At 56.0% G+C, this 19,302-nt stretch overlaps 1 protein-coding gene across 6 annotated transcripts in view; it reads left to right on the plus strand.

The window, feature by feature from the left end:
• CD276 (CD276 molecule) overlaps window positions 1–14,174 on the plus strand; it is a 29,129-nt gene extending 14,955 nt beyond the window's left edge. For 4 of the 6 annotated variants that reach the window (XM_045531651.1, XM_045531661.1, XM_045531671.1 and 1 more), the window contains exons 3-10: window positions 2,425–2,763; window positions 2,952–3,266; window positions 3,833–4,171; window positions 4,358–4,654; window positions 8,577–8,711; window positions 9,663–9,704; window positions 11,171–11,206; window positions 12,609–14,174. In XM_045531651.1, the coding sequence (XP_045387607.1) occupies window positions 2,425–2,763; window positions 2,952–3,266; window positions 3,833–4,171; window positions 4,358–4,654; window positions 8,577–8,711; window positions 9,663–9,704; window positions 11,171–11,206; window positions 12,609–12,631 (1,526 nt within the window). In that variant the 3' untranslated portion in view covers window positions 12,632–14,174. Of the gene's footprint in view, window positions 1–221; window positions 2,764–2,951; window positions 3,267–3,832; window positions 4,172–4,357; window positions 4,655–8,576; window positions 8,712–9,662; window positions 9,705–11,170; window positions 11,207–12,608 lie in introns of all 6 variants that reach the window. The other 2 variants (XM_045531696.1, XM_045531688.1) reach the window with 2 other exon arrangements.
• Window positions 14,175–19,302: the final 5,128 nt, after the last annotated feature.

Below are 19,302 nucleotides of genomic sequence, written 5' to 3' on the forward strand. Positions count from 1 at the left end.
GTGGGGCACAGGGATCATGGCCGTGGGGGAGGGGTGCCCACTCCCACCAGGGGTCCTGCCGCACTGGCTCTGGCTGGCAGGACCACACTCATTTCTGCCTCTGGGATCCAGCAGGCAACTTGCTTTACCTTCTTAGCCTCCATTTCCTTGTCTGTGAAATGGACATGCGAGCACTAAATGTGATAATGCTGTTTCCTGAACACACTGTGCTCTTTCCTCAGGACCTTTGCACATACTGTCTCCTCTGCTTGGAACTTTCTGCTCTGCCAGACATCTGCATGACTTGACTCATTATTTTGTTCAGGTGCTCAGATGACACCTTCTTGGCAAGACTTACTGGCTACCTTGTATAAAATAGCACGCCATCCCTCATCCCTCCCTATACTGACCCTCCTGCATTCATCTTGCTAGCATTCACTTCCCCTGGGTTTACTTGATTGTTCCTGCTGCCCCCACCCCAGGGCCAGGATGAGTGCCAGCTATACAGTAGGTGCTCACAAACTGTGTTGAATAAATGAGGTGGCTCTTCGCACACAGTGCTTGGCACATAGTGAGCACTCAATAATGGTAGCTATTTTAATAGCAATATCCTCATCGTATTTCAAATCCCAATCAGCATCTTTGCTCTGAAGGAGAGACTTGTTCCAAAGACAAAGCTGAGTGTCTGGCGCCACCTCGTGGCCGTAACAGAGGCGATGCACATCTCTAACCGTGGCTGCTCTGATTTCTCTAGAGAAAGGGCTTTGTCTGGGTGACTTCTCAAGATCCATGCCCCAGATGCACCCTGGTCCAACTGGCAGGGGATGAAAACTGGCCTGAGGGACCTGGGGTTGCAGCAAGAGATCCAGGGCCAGCTTAAGACCTTTAGAAATCTCCATGCACTGCAAAGATTATGATACCCCCTCCCTGTGTAGAATTCACAATAAAAATACCATAAAATAAATGTTATTTTTCTAAATGCAAGAAACCTTTAATGGGTCCTGTATTCAATTAGCTTTGTTTCAAGGCTGTTTGATCCTTACACATTTTGTGTGCGCCTGCTTTGCTGGTGCCCAAAGCACACACTTAATCTAAGCATTACCCAACAGGCAGTGCTAAGGTGGAGGGCTCATCCCCCCCAAAAGAAAGGCTATCAGGAACCCCTGCCTGACTTTCCAGGGCTCTAAAAGAAGAGCTAGAATGGAGACAGAGGTGACTGGGCTGGGAATGGCAGGGTAACTCCACTGGAGGATATATGGCAGGGGACCCTGCCTTGGGGGCTCCTCTCTGGGGGCTCAGGTTTGGGGACCACCCCACCCTGCCTCTAGGGGTGGAGTTGCCTTGGGCTGCTGGGATTTCTGCTCCTGCTTTCCCCTCACCCCTAACTCATCAGCAAGCCCTGTTGATTCTCCCTCCTACACAAACCTTGAATCTGTCCCATTCTCTCCATCTGCCCTGCCACCCTCTGAAGCCACACCACCATCACTTCTGAAGTAACCTCCGAACAGTCTCCTTCTTGCCTTTCTAGGGTCTACTGTCCTTAGAGAAGAGAAAGTGAGTTTTAAGCATTGCTACCCAGCTTATGCCTGATTAATACTCGCCAATGACTTCCCAATTGCTCTTGGAAAAACCTAAATCCCTTACCTGGTCTCTCAGAGCCCTCCTTGCTCTGGATTGGACATGCTCCATCCAGATGCCATCCAGCCTCTGCCACGCTGGACACTTCCTGATATTTTCACACAGCACACCGGATCTCGCCTCGGGGCCCTCCCACCTGCTGTTCCCTCTACCGGGAACACTCCTACGCTGGCTTATTGCATGTCAGCTCCTTTGCATTCTCCATAAATCTCAGCTTCATATCTTGTTAAAGAGAACATGTCTCACTACCATATTGAAAGGTATGGGTATTCCTTCTTGTATAAGAACTAGTCATGTTTATTTAGGAAAATATAAAAAGCACTTGTGATCCCCTCATCCAGAGAAAACCCCGATTAACATTTTTGGTATATACTTTTTAGACTTCCCTTCCCAATTTATAAAATAACATATGTTTACGGGGAAATGAAATAGCACAGACAGGTGTGAAGTACCTGCCGATTTTTGGAAAGCTACCACTTTACTTTCTAATCGTTGGCTTCTTTTCTTCTTTCATACCCTAAATACATGCGAATTAGAATTTGTGTGCTAGTTTGTCCCTCCCTCCCATTCAAGTGTAAGTTCTGCAGGGCGTGCCTTGGTCTTGCGCTCTGTTGCATTCCTAATTCATACCTGGCACACGTAGGGGGCCCCTATTTTCTCCTCGACTGAATGAAGGCCTAAGGCAATAAACTTATTTTGGGTCTCAGGTCTGAAAGGAGGACTGGACAGGGCCTGGGGTTAGCTGGGGACGGGAGGGGCACCAGCAAGGCTGGGAGAGACCCCGCCCCTCCATCCCTCTGTCCCCAGGAGCCCTGGAGGTCCAGGTCCCTGAAGACCCCGTGGTGGCCCTGGTGGGCACCGACGCCACCCTGCGCTGCTCCTTCTCCCCCGAGCCCGGCTTCAGCCTGGCGCAGCTCAACCTCATCTGGCAGCTGACAGACACCAAACAGCTGGTGCACAGCTTCGCCGAGGGCCGGGACCAGGGCAGCGCCTATGCCAACCGCACGGCGCTCTTCCCGGACCTGCTGGCTCAGGGCAACGCGTCCCTGCGGCTGCAGCGCGTGCGCGTGGCGGACGAGGGCAGCTTCACCTGCTTCGTGAGCATCCGGGACTTTGGCAGTGCCGCGGTCAGCCTGCAGGTGGCCGGTGAGCGCCGGGAGGGGGGCGTCCTCCCCTGGGTCCACCCTCTATTCCTCCCGCAGCCCACCCCCTGCGAGCACTGCCCCCAGAACCCAAGCCCCAGTGCTGACCCCATGCTCACAGCCTCACTCAACCTTTTGCTCCCCTGCATTTCCCCTCTCTTGCCCTTGACCCCTTCCCTTTGCCTCCTCCAGCCCCCTACTCGAAGCCCAGCATGACCCTGGAGCCCAACAAGGACCTGCGGCCTGGGGACATGGTGACCATCACGTGCTCCAGCTACCGGGGCTACCCCAAGGCGGAGGTGTTCTGGCAGGATGGGCAGGGTGTGCCCTTGACGGGCAACGTGACCACGTCGCAGATGGCCAACGAGCAGGGCTTGTTCGACGTGCACAGCGTCCTGAGGGTGGTGCTGGGCGCCAATGGCACCTACAGCTGCCTGGTGCGCAACCCGGTGCTGCAGCAGGATGCACGTGGCTCCGTCACCATCACACCCCATAGAAGCCCCACAGGTTTTTTGTTTATTTGTTTAAATGTCCCCCTGAGGGAGGGGCTTCTGGTTCTATTAGCAAGGCCGGGGGATCCGAATCTGGCTCCTACCTTCAATTTCCCAGAAGAGCCAGATGCCCGGGAATGACAGGGAGAGAGAGAAAGTGTGTGGTGGGACACCCCTATTGGGCGGTGGTCAGTAATCACAGGCCTTGGCTGTCTTGATTTCAAGGCTCCAGAAACCTCTAGAAAGGATGGAGTCACATCTGGGGCAGTGGAGAACAGAGGGACAGGAGAGGGAAGCGAGTCCTGATGGGTGAGGGTGTTGCCAGGGCCAGAGCCCCTGAAAATCAGTGCCCCAGGCCTGGCACCCCGAGATTGAACTTGCCAGGCCGAGGCCAACCTGCCGGGGTTGCTCTCGGAAGACTGGGGAGGCTGCATAGCTGAGAACGCTGGGACTCAACCTGCCTTTGCAGCTACGGATAAAACAGGAAGATGGAACAGGGCCTGGGGGTTGATGGAGGAGACTGTGAGGTGGTAGCCCAGAGAGTCCCTGCCCTTCCTCACTGCTGTGTCCCTATGTCCCCAGGAGCCGTGGAGGTCCAGGTCCCTGAAGACCCCGTGGTGGCCCTGGTGGGCACCGATGCCACCCTGCGCTGCTCCTTCTCCCCCGAGCCCGGCTTCAGCCTGGCGCAGCTCAACCTCATCTGGCAGCTGACAGACACCAAACAGCTGGTGCACAGCTTCGCCGAGGGCCGGGACCAGGGCAGCGCCTATGCCAACCGCACGGCGCTCTTCCCGGACCTGCTGGCTCAGGGCAACGCGTCCCTGCGGCTGCAGCGCGTGCGCGTGGCGGACGAGGGCAGCTTCACCTGCTTCGTGAGCATCCGGGACTTTGGCAGTGCCGCGGTCAGCCTGCAGGTGGCCGGTGAGCGCCGGGAGGGGGGCGTCCTCCCCTGGGTCCACCGTCCATTCCTCCCGCAGCCCACCCCCTGCGAGCACTGCCCCCAGAACCCAAGCCCCAGTGCTGACCCTGTACTCAGCCCCACGCATCCTTTTCTTCCCCTGCATTTCCCCTCCCTTACCCTTGACCCCTGCCCTTTGCCTCCTCCAGCCCCCTACTCGAAGCCCAGCATGACCCTGGAGCCCAACAAGGACCTGCGGCCTGGGGACATGGTGACCATCACGTGCTCCAGCTACCGGGGCTACCCCGAGGCGGAGGTGTTCTGGCAGGATGGGCAGGGTGTGCCCTTGACGGGCAACGTGACCACGTCGCAGATGGCCAACGAGCAGGGCTTGTTCGACGTGCACAGCGTCCTGAGGGTGGTGCTGGGCGCCAATGGCACCTACAGCTGCCTGGTGCGCAACCCGGTGCTGCAGCAGGACGCACATGGCTCCGTCACCATCACAGGTGAGGGGGCATCTGGACAACTGGGGAACGATGGAGGGAGCAATTACCTCTTTATTAGACCTGAAGCTGGAATTTCTTATAGGTTTGGGTGGTTAGAAGACATTTTAAAAATCACTTTCATAGATTTCAGGTGTCTCAAACTCTTCTCAACAAGAAGTTCTTAAAGGACTTACTTTAATGGGCTGAGAACAATCCATTCATAATATTTGCTTTTCTAAGAACACTTTAGGTAGCACTTAATGCTGCTTCTGTAGAGGACAAAGTACCTGCCTGGAATCTGGAAATGTGGGCGGGAGGAATTCTGGGGCAGCCACAGGGCATGGCCCAGGGACATGGTAAGGGTGTGCTTTCCAACGGGAACTTGTGCAGGTGTGGGAAGATATTGCTGCGTCAGTCCACGGGTGCCATCAGATTCTGAAGCCCTGGGGACATCTGGGCCTTTCCAGGTGGTCAGTCCCCCTCACCTGAGTCAGTGCCAGCCCTTGCAGACTGGAGCTCCACCCAGGCAGCAGTTAGATTGGCTGGGGCTGTCTCTGCTGCCCCCACGTGGTCAAACACTAGATAGAGGCCGCCCATTTGCCTCTGCTCGGTCTCTGGTTTCCAGGTCCTAGCCCAGGTGGGCACCCCTTGTGCCAGGAGTGGGAAGTGGGGTCAAACCCATGTTCAGGCTAGGAGAGGCAGGATCTATCCAGTCCTTCCCTAGGCCTGCCTGCTCAGTCTGGCTCCTCGATCCCGCCCCTGCGCCAACTGAGCTTACCCAGGTACCTCCCCACATACTCTGAGGTCAGGACAGCGGGTTCTGTCTGTCTGGTTCTCTTCTTGTCTCTTCCCATGACTTCCATCCGACCCCCCAGCCCACCCAAGTTCCCCTCTCCCCTGGGTTTGCAGGGTCTGCACAGACCTTGGGACCCACTGACTTGTTCCTGTCTTGCTTCTGCCCCTTGACCACAAGTGTGGTCTTCACTTGTGACAAGCTTGGAGTCCCAGCCCATCACTCTGTCTGCCAGGAGTTCAGGCTCAGTCCTCCTCCTCCTCCTTTAGGTGTTTCCTTCTGGCAAGCCTCTGTTCCCTCTGCCCACCCCCTTCCTGAGACTGAACCTACCCTCTCCCTGGAGACCCCCTGGGTCTGTGGTCTCTGTGAGAGTCACTGGCCTGGGCTCTTGGATGTGGGGACATCTCCTTGACCTTTCAGAGAACAGCTTGTGGTCTGTAGTGAAGATGGTGTTCACAGGAGAAAATAAGAAATGTCAGATAGAGTGAGGTTGGCGGAGAATGTGAAGCTTTCGGAGAAGGGGGTAGCAGTCAGGAAGCCTCCAGCGGCACGTGGGAGCTGAGAGGGCCTCGGATGGTAAGGGGACGCGGTGGTCATTCACGGTGCGGTGCAGAAAGGGCTGGTGAGTGTAAACCTCGGCGGGTAACATTTAAGACGGTTTCATTTAATGGCCGTGGTTGCCAAGCACATTTCACAGATGAGGAAACTGTGGTCCAGAGAGAAGAGGGAACTTTCCCAAGGCCACAGGCTCTGAATCTTTCGGGGGTCAGGCCCCTCTTAGAAAACTGGATAAATGAGAAAGGCAGTAGTTTGCATGTAGCTGTGGAGGGTTCGTGGCCTCTCTAAACTCATCCACGGGCATCTGTGGGCCTGGGCACCAGCGCCCTGCCGTGAGCAGATGAACCAGGATCAGAATCCAACTTTGGCCTCTCAGCCTAATTTTCTCTCCTCCCCACCAGCCAGCCTCCTGTTTTGTCAGAGCAGGTCTGGCCTACTTTGGAGCCCTTGGCCTGTATTTCGCTTCAGGCAGCTTTGTGCCGTGTAAAACATTCTGGGATTCAGACTGTCAGTCCTCCAGCTGGTCCCTCCCACACCTGATGGAGGTTAGTGAGGTTGCGTGTGCTGGGCAGAGCCTCTCCGTGGAGGGGGCTTTATGGAGCAAGTCCTGGACTTGGAGGAGCCATGGAGGCTGGAGACATGGCCTGAGCCCCGGCTCCGTCCTTTCCCGGGTGAACAAGGGCAAGTCTGGTCTGTGTTCTAGGCACCAGCACCTGCCTAGGGGTGAGCATAGAAAGCGACTCTCCGCTTGAGTATTTCTAGAGCTCTGTTCCCTCTGCTGCTAGAGCCTCATGTTGGGATCCCCAGGGGTTTCTTATGTGTGCCTCATGGACTGGCCCTCCTGGCCACCATGTCAGCTGCCGTCCTCCTTCCTGCCCGCTACTCTGGCTCCTGCTTACCAGGGTGATGGGTCCCTTTGCTTCCAATGTCCAGAGCAGCAGTTTTGCCAGCCATGCCCATTGAAGGTAACATCTGCTGCAAATCCCTGCCCAAGGTGCATCAGTACCATGGCCCCTGCAACCGAAGGGTTAGTGGCACTGCTTGCTGCACTGACGATGCCCCTGCAGAAGCTGCTGGTGCCCCGTGCACTCACTGTCCCCAGACAGCAGAGTAGAGCAGTGCTGTCTTTTGTTAGATTTTTTCCCCCAAGGCCTCTGCCCAGGACCCAGCGTGGGTCCCCAGGCTGGGCCGGAGGCTGGTGTGCCTGTGGGAGCCAGGTGGGCCTGTGCTCAGAACAGCTGCTGGCCCTGGCTGGGCTTCCATCCTTCCTGACATGAGATATCTAACAGGAGAGGCCTCAGTGTTTCACATAAGTGTCCCCTGGCAAGGCCCCTCCAGACCTGTGTGAGTCCCTGGGGAAACTGAGAACACTTGCTCCAGCGCCCTTGGTGACCTCATCTACGTGCAGGGCTCGGCAGACGTTTCTGTAAAGGGCTGGGGAGTGGGTGCTTTGGGCTTTGGGGGCCACACACCATCTCTGTGGCTGCTGCTTCTCCTTCTGTTCCTCCTTCCCCTACCCTGTTTTGGACTACTGGTTCACAGACTGTACACAAACAGGCCACCAGCCAGATGTGGCCCACGGGCTGCAGTTTGCTGACTCCTGATCCACGGGAGGGGGCTGTCGCTGGGTGGGGCTGGCGAAGCCGGGGAGGGCTCCTGAGGAGGTGAATGTGGAGCCGGTGGAGGGTGGGGGCGCTTGGCAGGCAGCGGAGGCAGACGGCAATGGTGGGGGCTGGGAAGAGCCCTTGTCTCTGCAGAGAACGGCCAGGCCTGCAGGTTGGCTGGGGCAGAGGCTCCTGCAGCGGAGCTAGAAAGAAGGGCCGGGGGAGGCTACGCAGCAGCCGGATTACACAGGTTCTTTTTGATTTTTTCTTTTTTTGAAGTGAACATAACCTCAAGATTTTGTTATGTTCATAATAAAACAAAAGATGATGCTTAGAACTGAATGACTGGCCCTTTCTCTTCTTATGCCCTCCCAGTTCCAAATGCTCACATCCCCCAGCGCCGGCATCTGCCTAGACCTGCGGCCGTCCAGGCATACTCGCGCCGCAGCGCCGTCTTCTCTGTCATTCTAGCCTTTTGCGGGACAATCAGCTTCGTCTGCCCACCATAGCCCCTCGGCCTCCTGTCATAACACCACTTTCCCTGGGCACACAGAGAATCCTTGCTCTTCTTGTACTGTATCGCTTTGTGGGGTTGGCGTTTGCCACACTCCTTACTGACAGTCCCGCGGGTTTTAGGAGTGTTCACCATGCTGGTGGGAGCACTGTCGGCAAGGAAAGTGTAGAGGTTCTTGGATCATCCTGAGAAGCTTGAAGCATTATTCAGAAGTCAGTAGGGAGCCATAGAAGGTTCTTGAGCATCATTCAATCACAGCCTCTTCAGCCCTTCCTCGTTGCAGCATGTCCACAACACAGCATGAGCCCCGAGCTGTGGCTGTCAGGGTTTGGGGGTGGTATGGGGAGGGGGCGGTGGGAACTTAAGTGAGCTTTATTCATAGTATTAGGGCCCAGTGAGGGTGGGGACCCCTGTCACACCTTGGGCCATGGGAGCCAAGCATGCTGGTCTCATTCTCCCCAATTCCGCTCCCAGGGCAGCCCATGACATTCCCCCCCGAGGCCCTGTGGGTGACCGTGGGGCTGTCCATCTGTCTCGTCGCACTGCTGGTGGCCCTGGCCTTCGTGTGCTGGAGAAAGATCAAACAGAGCTGTGAGGAGGAGAATGCCGGTGAGTGGGAGAGGGGGTGTGTGTGAGATCAATAACGTTACTTTCTAGAGACAGAGGGAGTGAAGGTGTGCAAATGGGCCTAGAGTGTGTGTGTGTGTGAACTGAGTCTACTGTGTCTTTCATGCGTGAGTGTGTCCACGTGCAAATGTGGCAGGATGAGAGTGGATGTGAGCGTGACCGGAAGGTAGTGGGTGTGGAGGGCCGGGTGCTTCAAGCGGATGAGCGTGTCTGTACCAACAGGTGTGCCTGGGAGAGTGGGAGTCACGTGAGCGTGTCTGAGTGAGAGCAGATTAGAGCATGGGGACTGCACAGCACAAATGTGAACGTTTCGGTGGGCATGCATGTCGCAGGGTAGGGGTGTGTGTCTGCCTCAGAGTGGCTAGAGTCTGAAGCAGCTGCCATTTGCTGGGCCAAGGCTCAGTCTGAGTGGACGATGGCAGTTGGTAGTGGGTCAGAGAACACTGGCAGGTGAATGAGTTGACCCTGGGAATGGACACATGGGTAAACAGAGGCATAGGAGTAGGTGGGTCACCAGAGGCTGGGACATGGCTGGGGCTCAGGAAGGACAGTGGAGGAGAGGATGGCCGGGTGGCAGGAGGGTAAGTACCTGTGCAGTGGGCAGGTGGAAGGCCGAGTGCACGGGCGGCTGGGTGGGTGCATCTGTTGGAGGGTGATGGTGGTGGGCTGGGTGAGGCGGGGGTGGGTGGGCTGGTAGAGGGTGGGGAGGTGGTCCCTGGCTGGATGAGTGGTGGGCTCCAGGCTGGGGGCCCCCTCATTCTTTCACAGGCTTGGCCCTGACCCCAAGTTGCATCCCTGGGTCCAGCATTCAGGGCACAAGTCAGGCCTGCTCAGGCCCCACTTGCCGGCCTCCTGCACTGCCCACTGGGGAAGGACAGGGACCAACGTGCGGCTGAGAAAGATGTTTGTTCACACTGAGTTCTTGTCTTCTAGGAGCTGAGGAGCAGGATGGGGAGGGAGAAGGATCCAAGACGGGTGAGTCTGAGCTTGGAGCTGGCCCTCTTGGCTGGGGGAGGAACACAAGGGACATGAGAAAGGACTTCAGGATCTGGAGGGGCCAGATTTGCTGTAAGGTTTGAACGAAGTGTGTCCTCTGGACTGAGGCCTCCTGACCAGGTGAGTCCGCTCGTCACTCGGAGCGAGGCGTGGGGGCAGATCTGACCGCTGCCAGGTGCAGCTTCGTTTCTCCTGGCAACCTTGCACCTCTGCCAGGGCCCACTCTGCCTGACTGACCCTGCATTGCGGAGTCTGATGGCTTCCCAGGGGTGGGAGCAGGGACCCGACACAGGGCAGTCTGGGTTTGAGTTCCAGCTCCATCTCATGTAAACTGAGTGGCCTCAAGCAAGTCGCTTTGCCTCTCTGGCCTCAGTTTCCTCCTATGTATTAATAAAATGGGCATACTAACAGGTTCATAGGTTGTTCGGGTGGAATTAAATCTGATAATGTCTATAAAGGATCTAGTACCATACCTGGCACCCAGTATGTGCATAATACACTGGAGTCCTGTTATTATCAGGCAAACAGCTAAGACTGTCCTGTTCTAGTTAGAGGCCTTTTAACTCAGGGCAAGGTGCTTTGTTCCTCTGGGCTTCAATTTCCATCCATAAAATGTCATTCTGACCCTGCCCTGGCGGCACCAGAGGCCTGTTTTGAAGTCCTCTCGATTGACTGGATTGGGAGGTGGTTTGCAAAGGACATTGCACAGTAAACCTGGAGCCCTGCTTGGGGTGGATGCCAAGGCACTGATTTCATGGCCACGGGAGGCTTCACTTCCAGGGAGTCCTGGGCTGGGAGAGGTGGGTTCCTGCTGAGCCATTTGGGATGGTTCCAGTTGACACCAGTTTCCTCCCCACCCCCGCAGACAGGAGATTGACACCTGGGGACTGCTATAAATTATGCCAATTAATTCTCTGCCTGTTGGTGCCCAGTGTGGCAGGCATGGAGAGCTCTGGGATCAGACCTCATTTTTCATGCTCAGAGGCAGACGTTGTTGGCAGAAGGGAGGGTGTGGGGAAAAGAGGTGGGTTAGAGATTTGGTCAGTCTCCGTTCCACGTGGGCCCAGGCCTACCGGGGGGTACCTGCAGATCGGCCAGCCTCCTTTAGCGCCTCATGTCACCTTGTGCATAGCATGGGCTCAGTGCACTTCCACGCCTCCAGTTCACTGGAGGGCTGGGTGGTTGTCCCCATTCTATAGACACAGAGAACTGAGGCCCAGAGAGGGGAGTGAGAAGCCACAGAGTAGGGCTGAGACTTGGGACTGGGGCTTGGGATAGCAGCCCAGGGCTTCTTACCTGGTGCTGTGATGTTGTCCCTACCCTGCCAATTTTTTCCTCCTGCCCCCTCCTCCTGATCCTTCTGGCCCTCACTTCTCCCCCCACCTGACACCCTACCCCTCAGCTTTCCATGCCTCCTCCCTCACATGCTCCTTCCTGTTTTGCAGCCCTGCAACCTCTGAAACACTCCGAAAGCAAAGAAGGTAAAGACATGTGGTGCTTGGGGTTGTGTGTCTGTGTGCTGCTGCCTCCGTGGGTAGGAGGCAGGGGTGCGGGTGGGCGTCCACCTTTCACTGGTGACCTGAGGCTCCCTCCCCGGAAGAGCAGCCTCAGCTTCCCCCGGTGAGATGGCAGAGGGCTGAGTCTCCAAGGCCTCAGCTGTTCTAATAGGACCCAAATATGGCAGAGGTTTAACCAGGGCAGGAGTTTTTCTCTCTCCAGTAAAAGTCCGAGCATAGGTAATCTTAGAGCCACGACGTCCCGGAGCCAGGTTCCAGTTACCTGGGTTTTGCCCTCTTCAACTCAGAGCTTCCACCCCCAGGTCCAAGAGGCTGCTCCAGCTTCCATGCCCCCTCCAGAGGTAGTGGGGAAAGAGGAAGAGGAGGGCATGTTTCCTTCTAGGGCTTGACTGGAAATAGCGCATCACTTCTTACCTCCCAGTGGTCAGAACCTAGTCACAGGACCCCTAACTCAGGTGAGGCCTGAAAAGTCCTTTCAGCTGGGCAACTGTGTTCCCAGCACACAGTAGGCGGTAAGTAAGTGTCAACAGTCATCAGTATTCACATTGTAACAGCAGTCACATTAGGGGATGTAGGAAATAAGTTGTTCTCCTCCCTGTTGCTTGGAACCACATGATCAGAAGAGTTGAGCAGAGGGAGATCACAATGTCAGCCTGGCTTTGAGGAGTCGCCGAAGACTACGGCCGGGTGGGCAGAGCCGTTGGCTTCCTCATGCTGCTGCTCCACGAGGCAGCCTGGCCCCCGGTCTCCGGCCACACTGGCTGACTGCAGAGGTGGTGTCCGGGGGCGGGGGAGCTCCTTTTCCTAGGGACAGACAGGCCCAAAGACCAGGACAGGGAGGGGTAGGGGTGGGCCAAGCCCTTCTCTCAAACTCCATTCAGGTCAGGATGTGGAATGAGGTCAGGGCTGTGCCCCTCCACTTGGAGACAAGAAGCCAGAAGGAAGGAGGTTCCTTCCCTACAGCGTCATTCTCGGAGATATCGGTGTGGCGAGGGGACATTTAGAGAAGGGCTTCAGCTAGAGGAGGGATTTGGGCTGGGACTTGGAGGGTGGATTGGGTGGACGAGGTGGGGGGAGATGGGAGGGGAACGGTGCTCCGGGGAGGGCCGTGTGGGTTGGCACGTGGGATGGAGAGAGAGGTGGGCGAGGGGAGGGTGGTCTCCCTCGGGGGCTTTCCTGGTCTTGCCCTATGCCCGGCTCCCAGGTCTGTGCCTGGGCCTCCAGGGTGGTGGTCGGCACAGGGGCTGTCTGGTGGACCGCTGTGGTGTCACACACACTCCCCACCTGAGTTATGTGACCTGGTACCTGGGCTTCTGGCATCTAATACTTCCCCCACCATTTTTTTTCTTCTCGTTACGAAATGCAGATGATGGACAAGAAATAGCCTGACCACCAGGACCAGGGAGCTGCTGCCCTCGCCCCGGGGCTCCCGTCCTCTGGCTGCACTGGGGCCTCAGTGTGAGCCCTGCCCCCAACACATGGGTCCCGCTCTGGCAGATGTGCTTGTTCTCCAAAGGATGTGACACACAGGCCACCCTGCAGCCTTACTTCTCAATGGATGCGATTCCCAAGTCATCCTGCTGCCTTATTTCTTAGGGACACAGCACACAGACCACCCCCCCACCTTATTTCTCCAGGTCGCCCTGCCTGCTGCCTTATTTCTCCAGTGACACAATACATACATCATCCTGCTGCCTTATGCTTAGGGACACAGTGCACAGACCCACAGACCACATGACCACCCATTCCTCCAATGCCACACGGGCCATCCGACTGCCTTTTTACTCCAAAGGATGCAATATTCAGACTGACCCCTGCCTTATTTCTCCAAGGACACGTTGCACAGTCGTCCCTTGCCGTGTTGCCAGTGGCCCCGATACACTGGCTGTGGTTACTCGGCCCTGTCCCCCACCCCTGCACAGAGTCCTGTCTGCCCAGGCAGGAACACTAAGCCTCGGCGTCTCCTAGAGCCCAGTGTCTGTCTCCTCCTGCCTCCTCCCGCTCTGGCCCCAAAGTTGGCCTTTTCCCTCCCCACCGGGTGAAGACAGGGCACTCGCCCCCGCCACACACACAGGTGTGCAGAGACGCTCAGGTGCACGTGCTGGAACACGGAACACATGTGGTCTTCCCCCGGCCCAGTCTCCTGCGTGGTGCCCCGGGCTGTGCCCTGGGAGGCCCTCTTCTCTGCCTGCCCTCCCCGCGAGAAGCGTGTGCTGGTCACACTGGTTCTCTGGGGGCCTTCAGTGGGTCCCCTGGGGGTTAGCTTCTGTCCCTCCGCTTTTCCCACCGTTGGAGCCTTTGTTTCTTCCTTTTCGTTTATCCATTTAATTAATGTGTATGGAGCAAGCACAGGGTGTCAGCACTGTGCCAGGTGTTGGGGGCCCCTCCCTCGAGCATCTCCCCCTGCAGCTCCTGCCTTGCTCCCTGCTGTGCCCACAGCCTCCTGGATACCTCACCCCCATCCCACCCCCTGAGTCTTACCCAGAGCACGGGGTGGGGGCAGAAACCTGGAGAGAGGAACACAGCCCCTTGCCACAAGTAGGGAATCTGGTGGGTTCCAAAGTGTCTTCCCAGGTGTGAGCAGGTGGCCAAGGCCCTCCACTCCTTGGATAGCAGCAGCACAGCGAACCCTGGGGCCTCTCAGAGCCTGGGGTGGGGCAGGGCCAGGAGGGCTTCCAGGACAGAGGGGACTCCCCCCACTCTCCCCACGGTGCTATTCGGGGCCCAGGGCAGACACCTCCTGGCTTGCCTCCGGCCAGCCCCCAGCCTCCAGGAGAGCAGGACTTGTGATGTTCCGTCGCCTTCTGGATGGCATCTCTCCCTACCCAGCAGCGGAAGATGTGAGGATTTCTAATTTAAATGTGGGACTCTGAGGAGTTTTATAAACTAGGGGGTGTATTTTGGGAAAAATAAATGTCTTTGTAAAAAGCTTTTTCCTCTGTCAAGTGTTTGGGAGCAGCGTGGGCTCCGGACCCCGAAGGAGCCAGAGGATTTCCTTCTGGATGTTTCAGTCCGGGACAGGAGTGCCTGGGGCTCCTGACTCTCATCACCATCCTTAAGTCACTGGGTCTCCATGGCCCTTGTGTCCCCTCCCTGGCCTCAGTTTCCCTCTAGGTGGAGTGAAGTTGGTCATCCAGAAAGCCAGACCTTTTGCTTAGTGTATGGGTCTCCTCCCACTCCTGGAAGCATCACCCGATTTCTTTGCCTCAGAGGACTCAAACCCTGGGCTTGTTTAGGGGCTCTGCTAATGTCCCCATTTCACAGGCTGGGAAGCTGAGACCCAGCAAGAGGCTGATGCCAGGAAAGGAGTTCTGCATGCTATTGTTGGCTGACCGAGCAGGATGGGTACCAGGCCAGGAGTCGGGGTCCAGCCCAGGGCCTACTTCTGCCCTGTGACCCTGAGCAAGGCATTTCCCTTCTCTGGGGCTTGGCTTTCTTACATGAAAAATGGGACTGAGATTTTAACCACGTTCCACTTAGAAAGCCTGAGCGGAGGCAAACAGGCTTCCAGAGAGCCAGGTTGGGGGAGGTGATGCCCACAGAGCGCCCCGCGTTCGTTTGCCCCCAGATGCCATCGTCTCAGCCCTGGGCCAGTCAGTCAATCCCAGGGCTGCACAGGCCTGAGCTGGGGGTCAGGACACTTGACTTTCAATCCTGGCGCTTCTACTAACTTGTGGCCACGTCCTTCATCCTCTGAACCTTAATTTCCTTATCTTTTACTAACAAATAGGGGTAATGAAGCCTCTCCTGAAAAGTGTGAGGTGTTCTTTACAAACTGAAGGATTTGTTACAAAGTCGATGGCGCTAGGAGGGAGATTGGTCACCTTGCTTGAAGTCCCATCATCGGTGCCGTGTGGGGGTTTTGAAATGGAAAGATCCGCCTTTGCCCCTTGTAGCCGCTGTGTGCCCGAGTGTGTCATCTCAGTCCCACTTGTAGGGCAGAGGCAGTGACAGCTGTTGCTTCAAACGATTGTTGTGAGGGTTGGATGAAGCAAACTGTAAAGTGCGGGGCACACACGAAGGGTTATGCTTTCCCTCCCTGCAGTTGGGCCATGCACTGTTGCTGCCTAGGCGACTTGTAGATTGAACACAGTGGCCCAGAGCAAGCTGTCTGGACCTCAGTTTGCCATTCTGTAAAACAGGCACGGCGACTGTGACAGGACAGGGTAAGGCTCAAACACGACATTGTCTCAAGTGCTTGGGGGAGGCACCCAGCAGGCGTGGGGCTCGCCTGGAGGTGAGGGGTAGCGAGAGGCCACCAAGTCCTCTGGTGATGAGCGCCCTGGACAGCAGTATTTCAGCCGTCCTTCCCGAGCACAGCGCCAACTCCTGCATTTTAATGGAGAAATAATTCTCACAGTGTGACAAGCTGTAGCCTGCAGGTGTCACATCCATATTAAAGAGGGGACAGAGAGAGGGTTCATTTGCCCGGCTTGGGGTGTGACCAGAATTCACCTCTGGGACCATTTGTAAGCAGAGTTGTTCAGACCAGTTAGCTGATCTGACCACTCACCACCCAGAGCGAGGAGACAAGGGAGAGATTAGTGGCAAGGCTGGGGACCCCCGAGTCATCCTGCCTCTCCACGTGTGTGTTTGAGAGCGTTCTGCTTCCACGGGAGAAGAGGCACTGAACTTCCTCTGTCCCAGAGGTGGCACCGAGTGGGATGTTGGTACATGTAAGCAGAGATCCCAGCAGATTCTCAGCTGGGCAATATCTAAGGATCCTGTTGCAAAGCCCAAGTCTGGAACTGAGACATGGAGCCAGAGTTTGTCCTGAGTAGCCAAGACCCTCGGCCTCCAAGTGCAGGGCAGAGAGCAGCAGGAGCCGGAGGCCGGTGTGCAGTGGGCGGGGGGCTCAGGGGTCTGGGCAGCGGAGTCAAACACTACAGATGAAGACAGTACAGAAATGTAGTCCTCCCCCTCCGAGGAAGAGTCATTAAGGGTTTGCTGTCTTTCCAGGCTGGTTTCTCCAGGCTTACACGTTCATAAAAATGGTATCATACATATTGTCCTGCAACTTTTTTTCCTGTTTTTCTTTTCTTCTCTTTTCTTTTTTTTTTTTTTTAGACAGGGTCTTGCTCTGTCAACCAGCTAGAGTGCCGTGGCATCATCATAGCTCACTGCAACCTCAAACTCCTGGGCTTGAGCGATCCTCTTGCTTTAGCCTCTGAGTAGCTGGGACTACAGGCTTGCGACACTACGCCCAGCTAATTTCTCTATTTTTTGTAGAAACTGGGTCTCACTCTTGCTCAGGCTGGTCTCGAACTCCTGACCTCAAGTGATCCTCCCTCCTCGGCCTCCCAGAGTGCTGGAATTACAGGCATGAGCTGTTTTTCTTTACTCTTTTCCTAAGTTGGTGCTTCTAGAGTGCCCTCCTCCTCTTTACTTTCCACATTGATGTGTAACATACCTCCAGTGCTTAAAAGATGCTAATTCTCACTGTACGACTCCATGAATTTTTACACAAATATCTACCCATATAACCAATACCAGATGGAGCAATTCCAGAATCCAGGAAGTTCCTTACTGTCCCTTCCCAGTCAATAGCCCCACCCCGGCTGTTTTCACCACAGATTAGTTTTGCTTGTTCTTGAATTTCAAATGAATAGAATCTGACAGTACATGCTATTTTGTATCAAGCTTCTCGCAAAGACCTCCCCCATTCTTTTTAAATGACTGCATAGTATCTCATAGTACTGCTCTTCTAGAATATATTTGGTTTGTTCCTATAGTTTAGATACAAACAATGCATCCTTGTGCTGCAGTTTCTATAGCACAGAGCCTTAGAAGTGGGATCTCCGGGTGCATTTTAAATGTTGGTAGAGTTGCCAATTGTTTGGGCTGCCTTCTTAGCCAGTCCCTGTGGCAGGAAGACTATGCAAGCGAAGAAAACTCCAGAGTCACTAGCAAAATTGGTTGCACACAGGGCAGAAATGGTGCTTGGAATTCATGCCCAGCTGGTCTCAGGGCCCTCGGGACTCAGCAGTGTGCAGGGCCTGCAGTCAGCCCCGTCTCCCACCTCCTCCGGGCTGCCTGGCCCTTCAGATCTGCTTCCGGCTGCCACTGCCTCGGTTCCCCAGGAGCTGTCTTTGCCTTTCTGGGCCCCTGGTCCTGGGGTGAGTGTTCCCGACTCCTGCGGGATGGTGTGGGCCCAGAACTGTGGTCTGAGTGTGTGTGCCAGGGCTGGGCTGAGCCCAGCACCCAGAACACTGACTATAATGGATGGCGGAGGTTCCTCCGCATCTTATTGGATCTAAGTGCCTCAGGGCGAGTTAAATCTCTTGCACTTGTGTCCCAGGGCATCCATAAGCTGCCATTTGGCTCTACCAGCTCCAGGTAATCACGGCGACACTATTTCATCACTAACAAGGCAGCACTTTGTTAGAACAGAGAAAAGCGCAAGTCTCACAGGGCAGACATATCCCAGCCCTCAGACGGAGGGTCTGTGACCTTTGCTCCCAGCCTTTCTCCAGCATCTGAGCAGCAAAATATCTCCCTCCCATCCCTCCTTCAGCTAATATGATTTCTCCATCCCCAGCGCCCTCCTCTGGATGTGTGTCATCATTGTTCCTTTCAGACTGAGGCCCCTGCCGTGGATCATGATGTTTCAGCTCATAATAGATCAGCTCTCACCTCCTCGATCCTGGGCACTGTGCTCCTGGTGATGCAGCTCTAGATGCCGTTGGTCCAGGGGCTTCTGAAACCCGGGCTGCACATCAGCATCACTTCAGGAGTTTTAAATAATACTGCTGGGCTCCATCACCAGCAGATCTGACGCAACTGGTTGAGATCAATGCTAACTATTGACATGCAGACGCCAGGGGCCCTAGCCTAGCTTACAAGTTCATGGAAAATAGGCCTGAGAAGGACAACCCTGGGCAGAGACCTTTGAGACCAGGCACCCGAGCTAAGCCAGCTGTCCTCGGTGATCACTGTAGCAAACCAAGGGTTTTTTTTGTTTTCTAACTAAGGGAAGCACGGGAAATACAGGAGCAAGGAAGGTTGAGGGGAGTGATCGAGAAGGAGGCCCTGTTCCCTGTGTTGCGAGGTCGGGACTGCGGGAAAGCAGGAACTCCGAGTTTCTGTCCACAGTCACACCGGACACCCAGGCCCTGGGGGAGCGAGGAAGGGTGGGATGACACCGGTGATGGCTCAGGTCCTTTCAGCTCTAGTATAGGAGATGGAGGGTCCTCCCGTGTCCCTTCCTCCTCCTCCTCCTCCTACTGACTCCCTTTTTCCCTTCTTGTCTCTCCCTTGCCCCTGCCCCCAGGCCTCCAGATGTGCACAGTCACAGGGCTAGCTCTGGCTCCCTCCTCTCTCCAGCACCATGTTCTCCACGGGGGGAAGGACCATCTGTCCTGCTCCCTGTAGCCGTCAGTCTGTGTGTGTGCGCCTGGCTCAGGGAGATGAGAGCCTTCATGCTCTTCTTGCTTTCCTCCCCACCGTCTCAAATGTGCTTCCGCCCCCGGGTGTCCTGGGGTCCCTGCTATGCCGCACACCTGCAGCACTCAGAGGGACTGGGCTCAGCGTCTCTCCCCACCACTCCCCGCAGCCTCCTGCAGCTCCCCGGCCTCTGGTCCTCCCTCGTTCTCAAAGCTCACCCACCCAGCGTCTGCCCACCTGCCGTAATTCACAGGCCGTCGTGCTCCCTGGGGCCTGGTCTGTGCCCTATTCCATTTCCTTCCTGCTCCTCTGTTCCAGTCTCCTCTCCTAAAAGGCCCCTGCAGAGCGTGACCCCCGCTGCTGGGGGTGGGGAGAGGGACCAACATGTGTCTCTGCAGAGCCTGCCAGCCACTGAACTGACGTTTTGCCTTATTGGCGAGGATCATTTAGTGTAAGTTGCTGCTGATGAATGAATGCACTTCGTGTGCGTGTAGCTTTTGTAATTGCATTGAAGTCCATGTGCGCGTGGATGGCAGCTTCAGCAAACGTTCGGGAACTGAAGCTGGCCAGGGTGCAGAGGGAGCTCCGCCTCCTTGGGGGACCATGCTGAGGGCCTCGGTGACCTGGAAGGTACGGCCAGGGTGCTGAGTTCCTCGGTGACTCTATCTGTGCTGCTT

Source organism: Lemur catta, chromosome 1, assembly GCF_020740605.2.
Source record: "Lemur catta isolate mLemCat1 chromosome 1, mLemCat1.pri, whole genome shotgun sequence".
NCBI lineage: Eukaryota > Metazoa > Chordata > Mammalia > Primates > Lemuridae > Lemur > Lemur catta.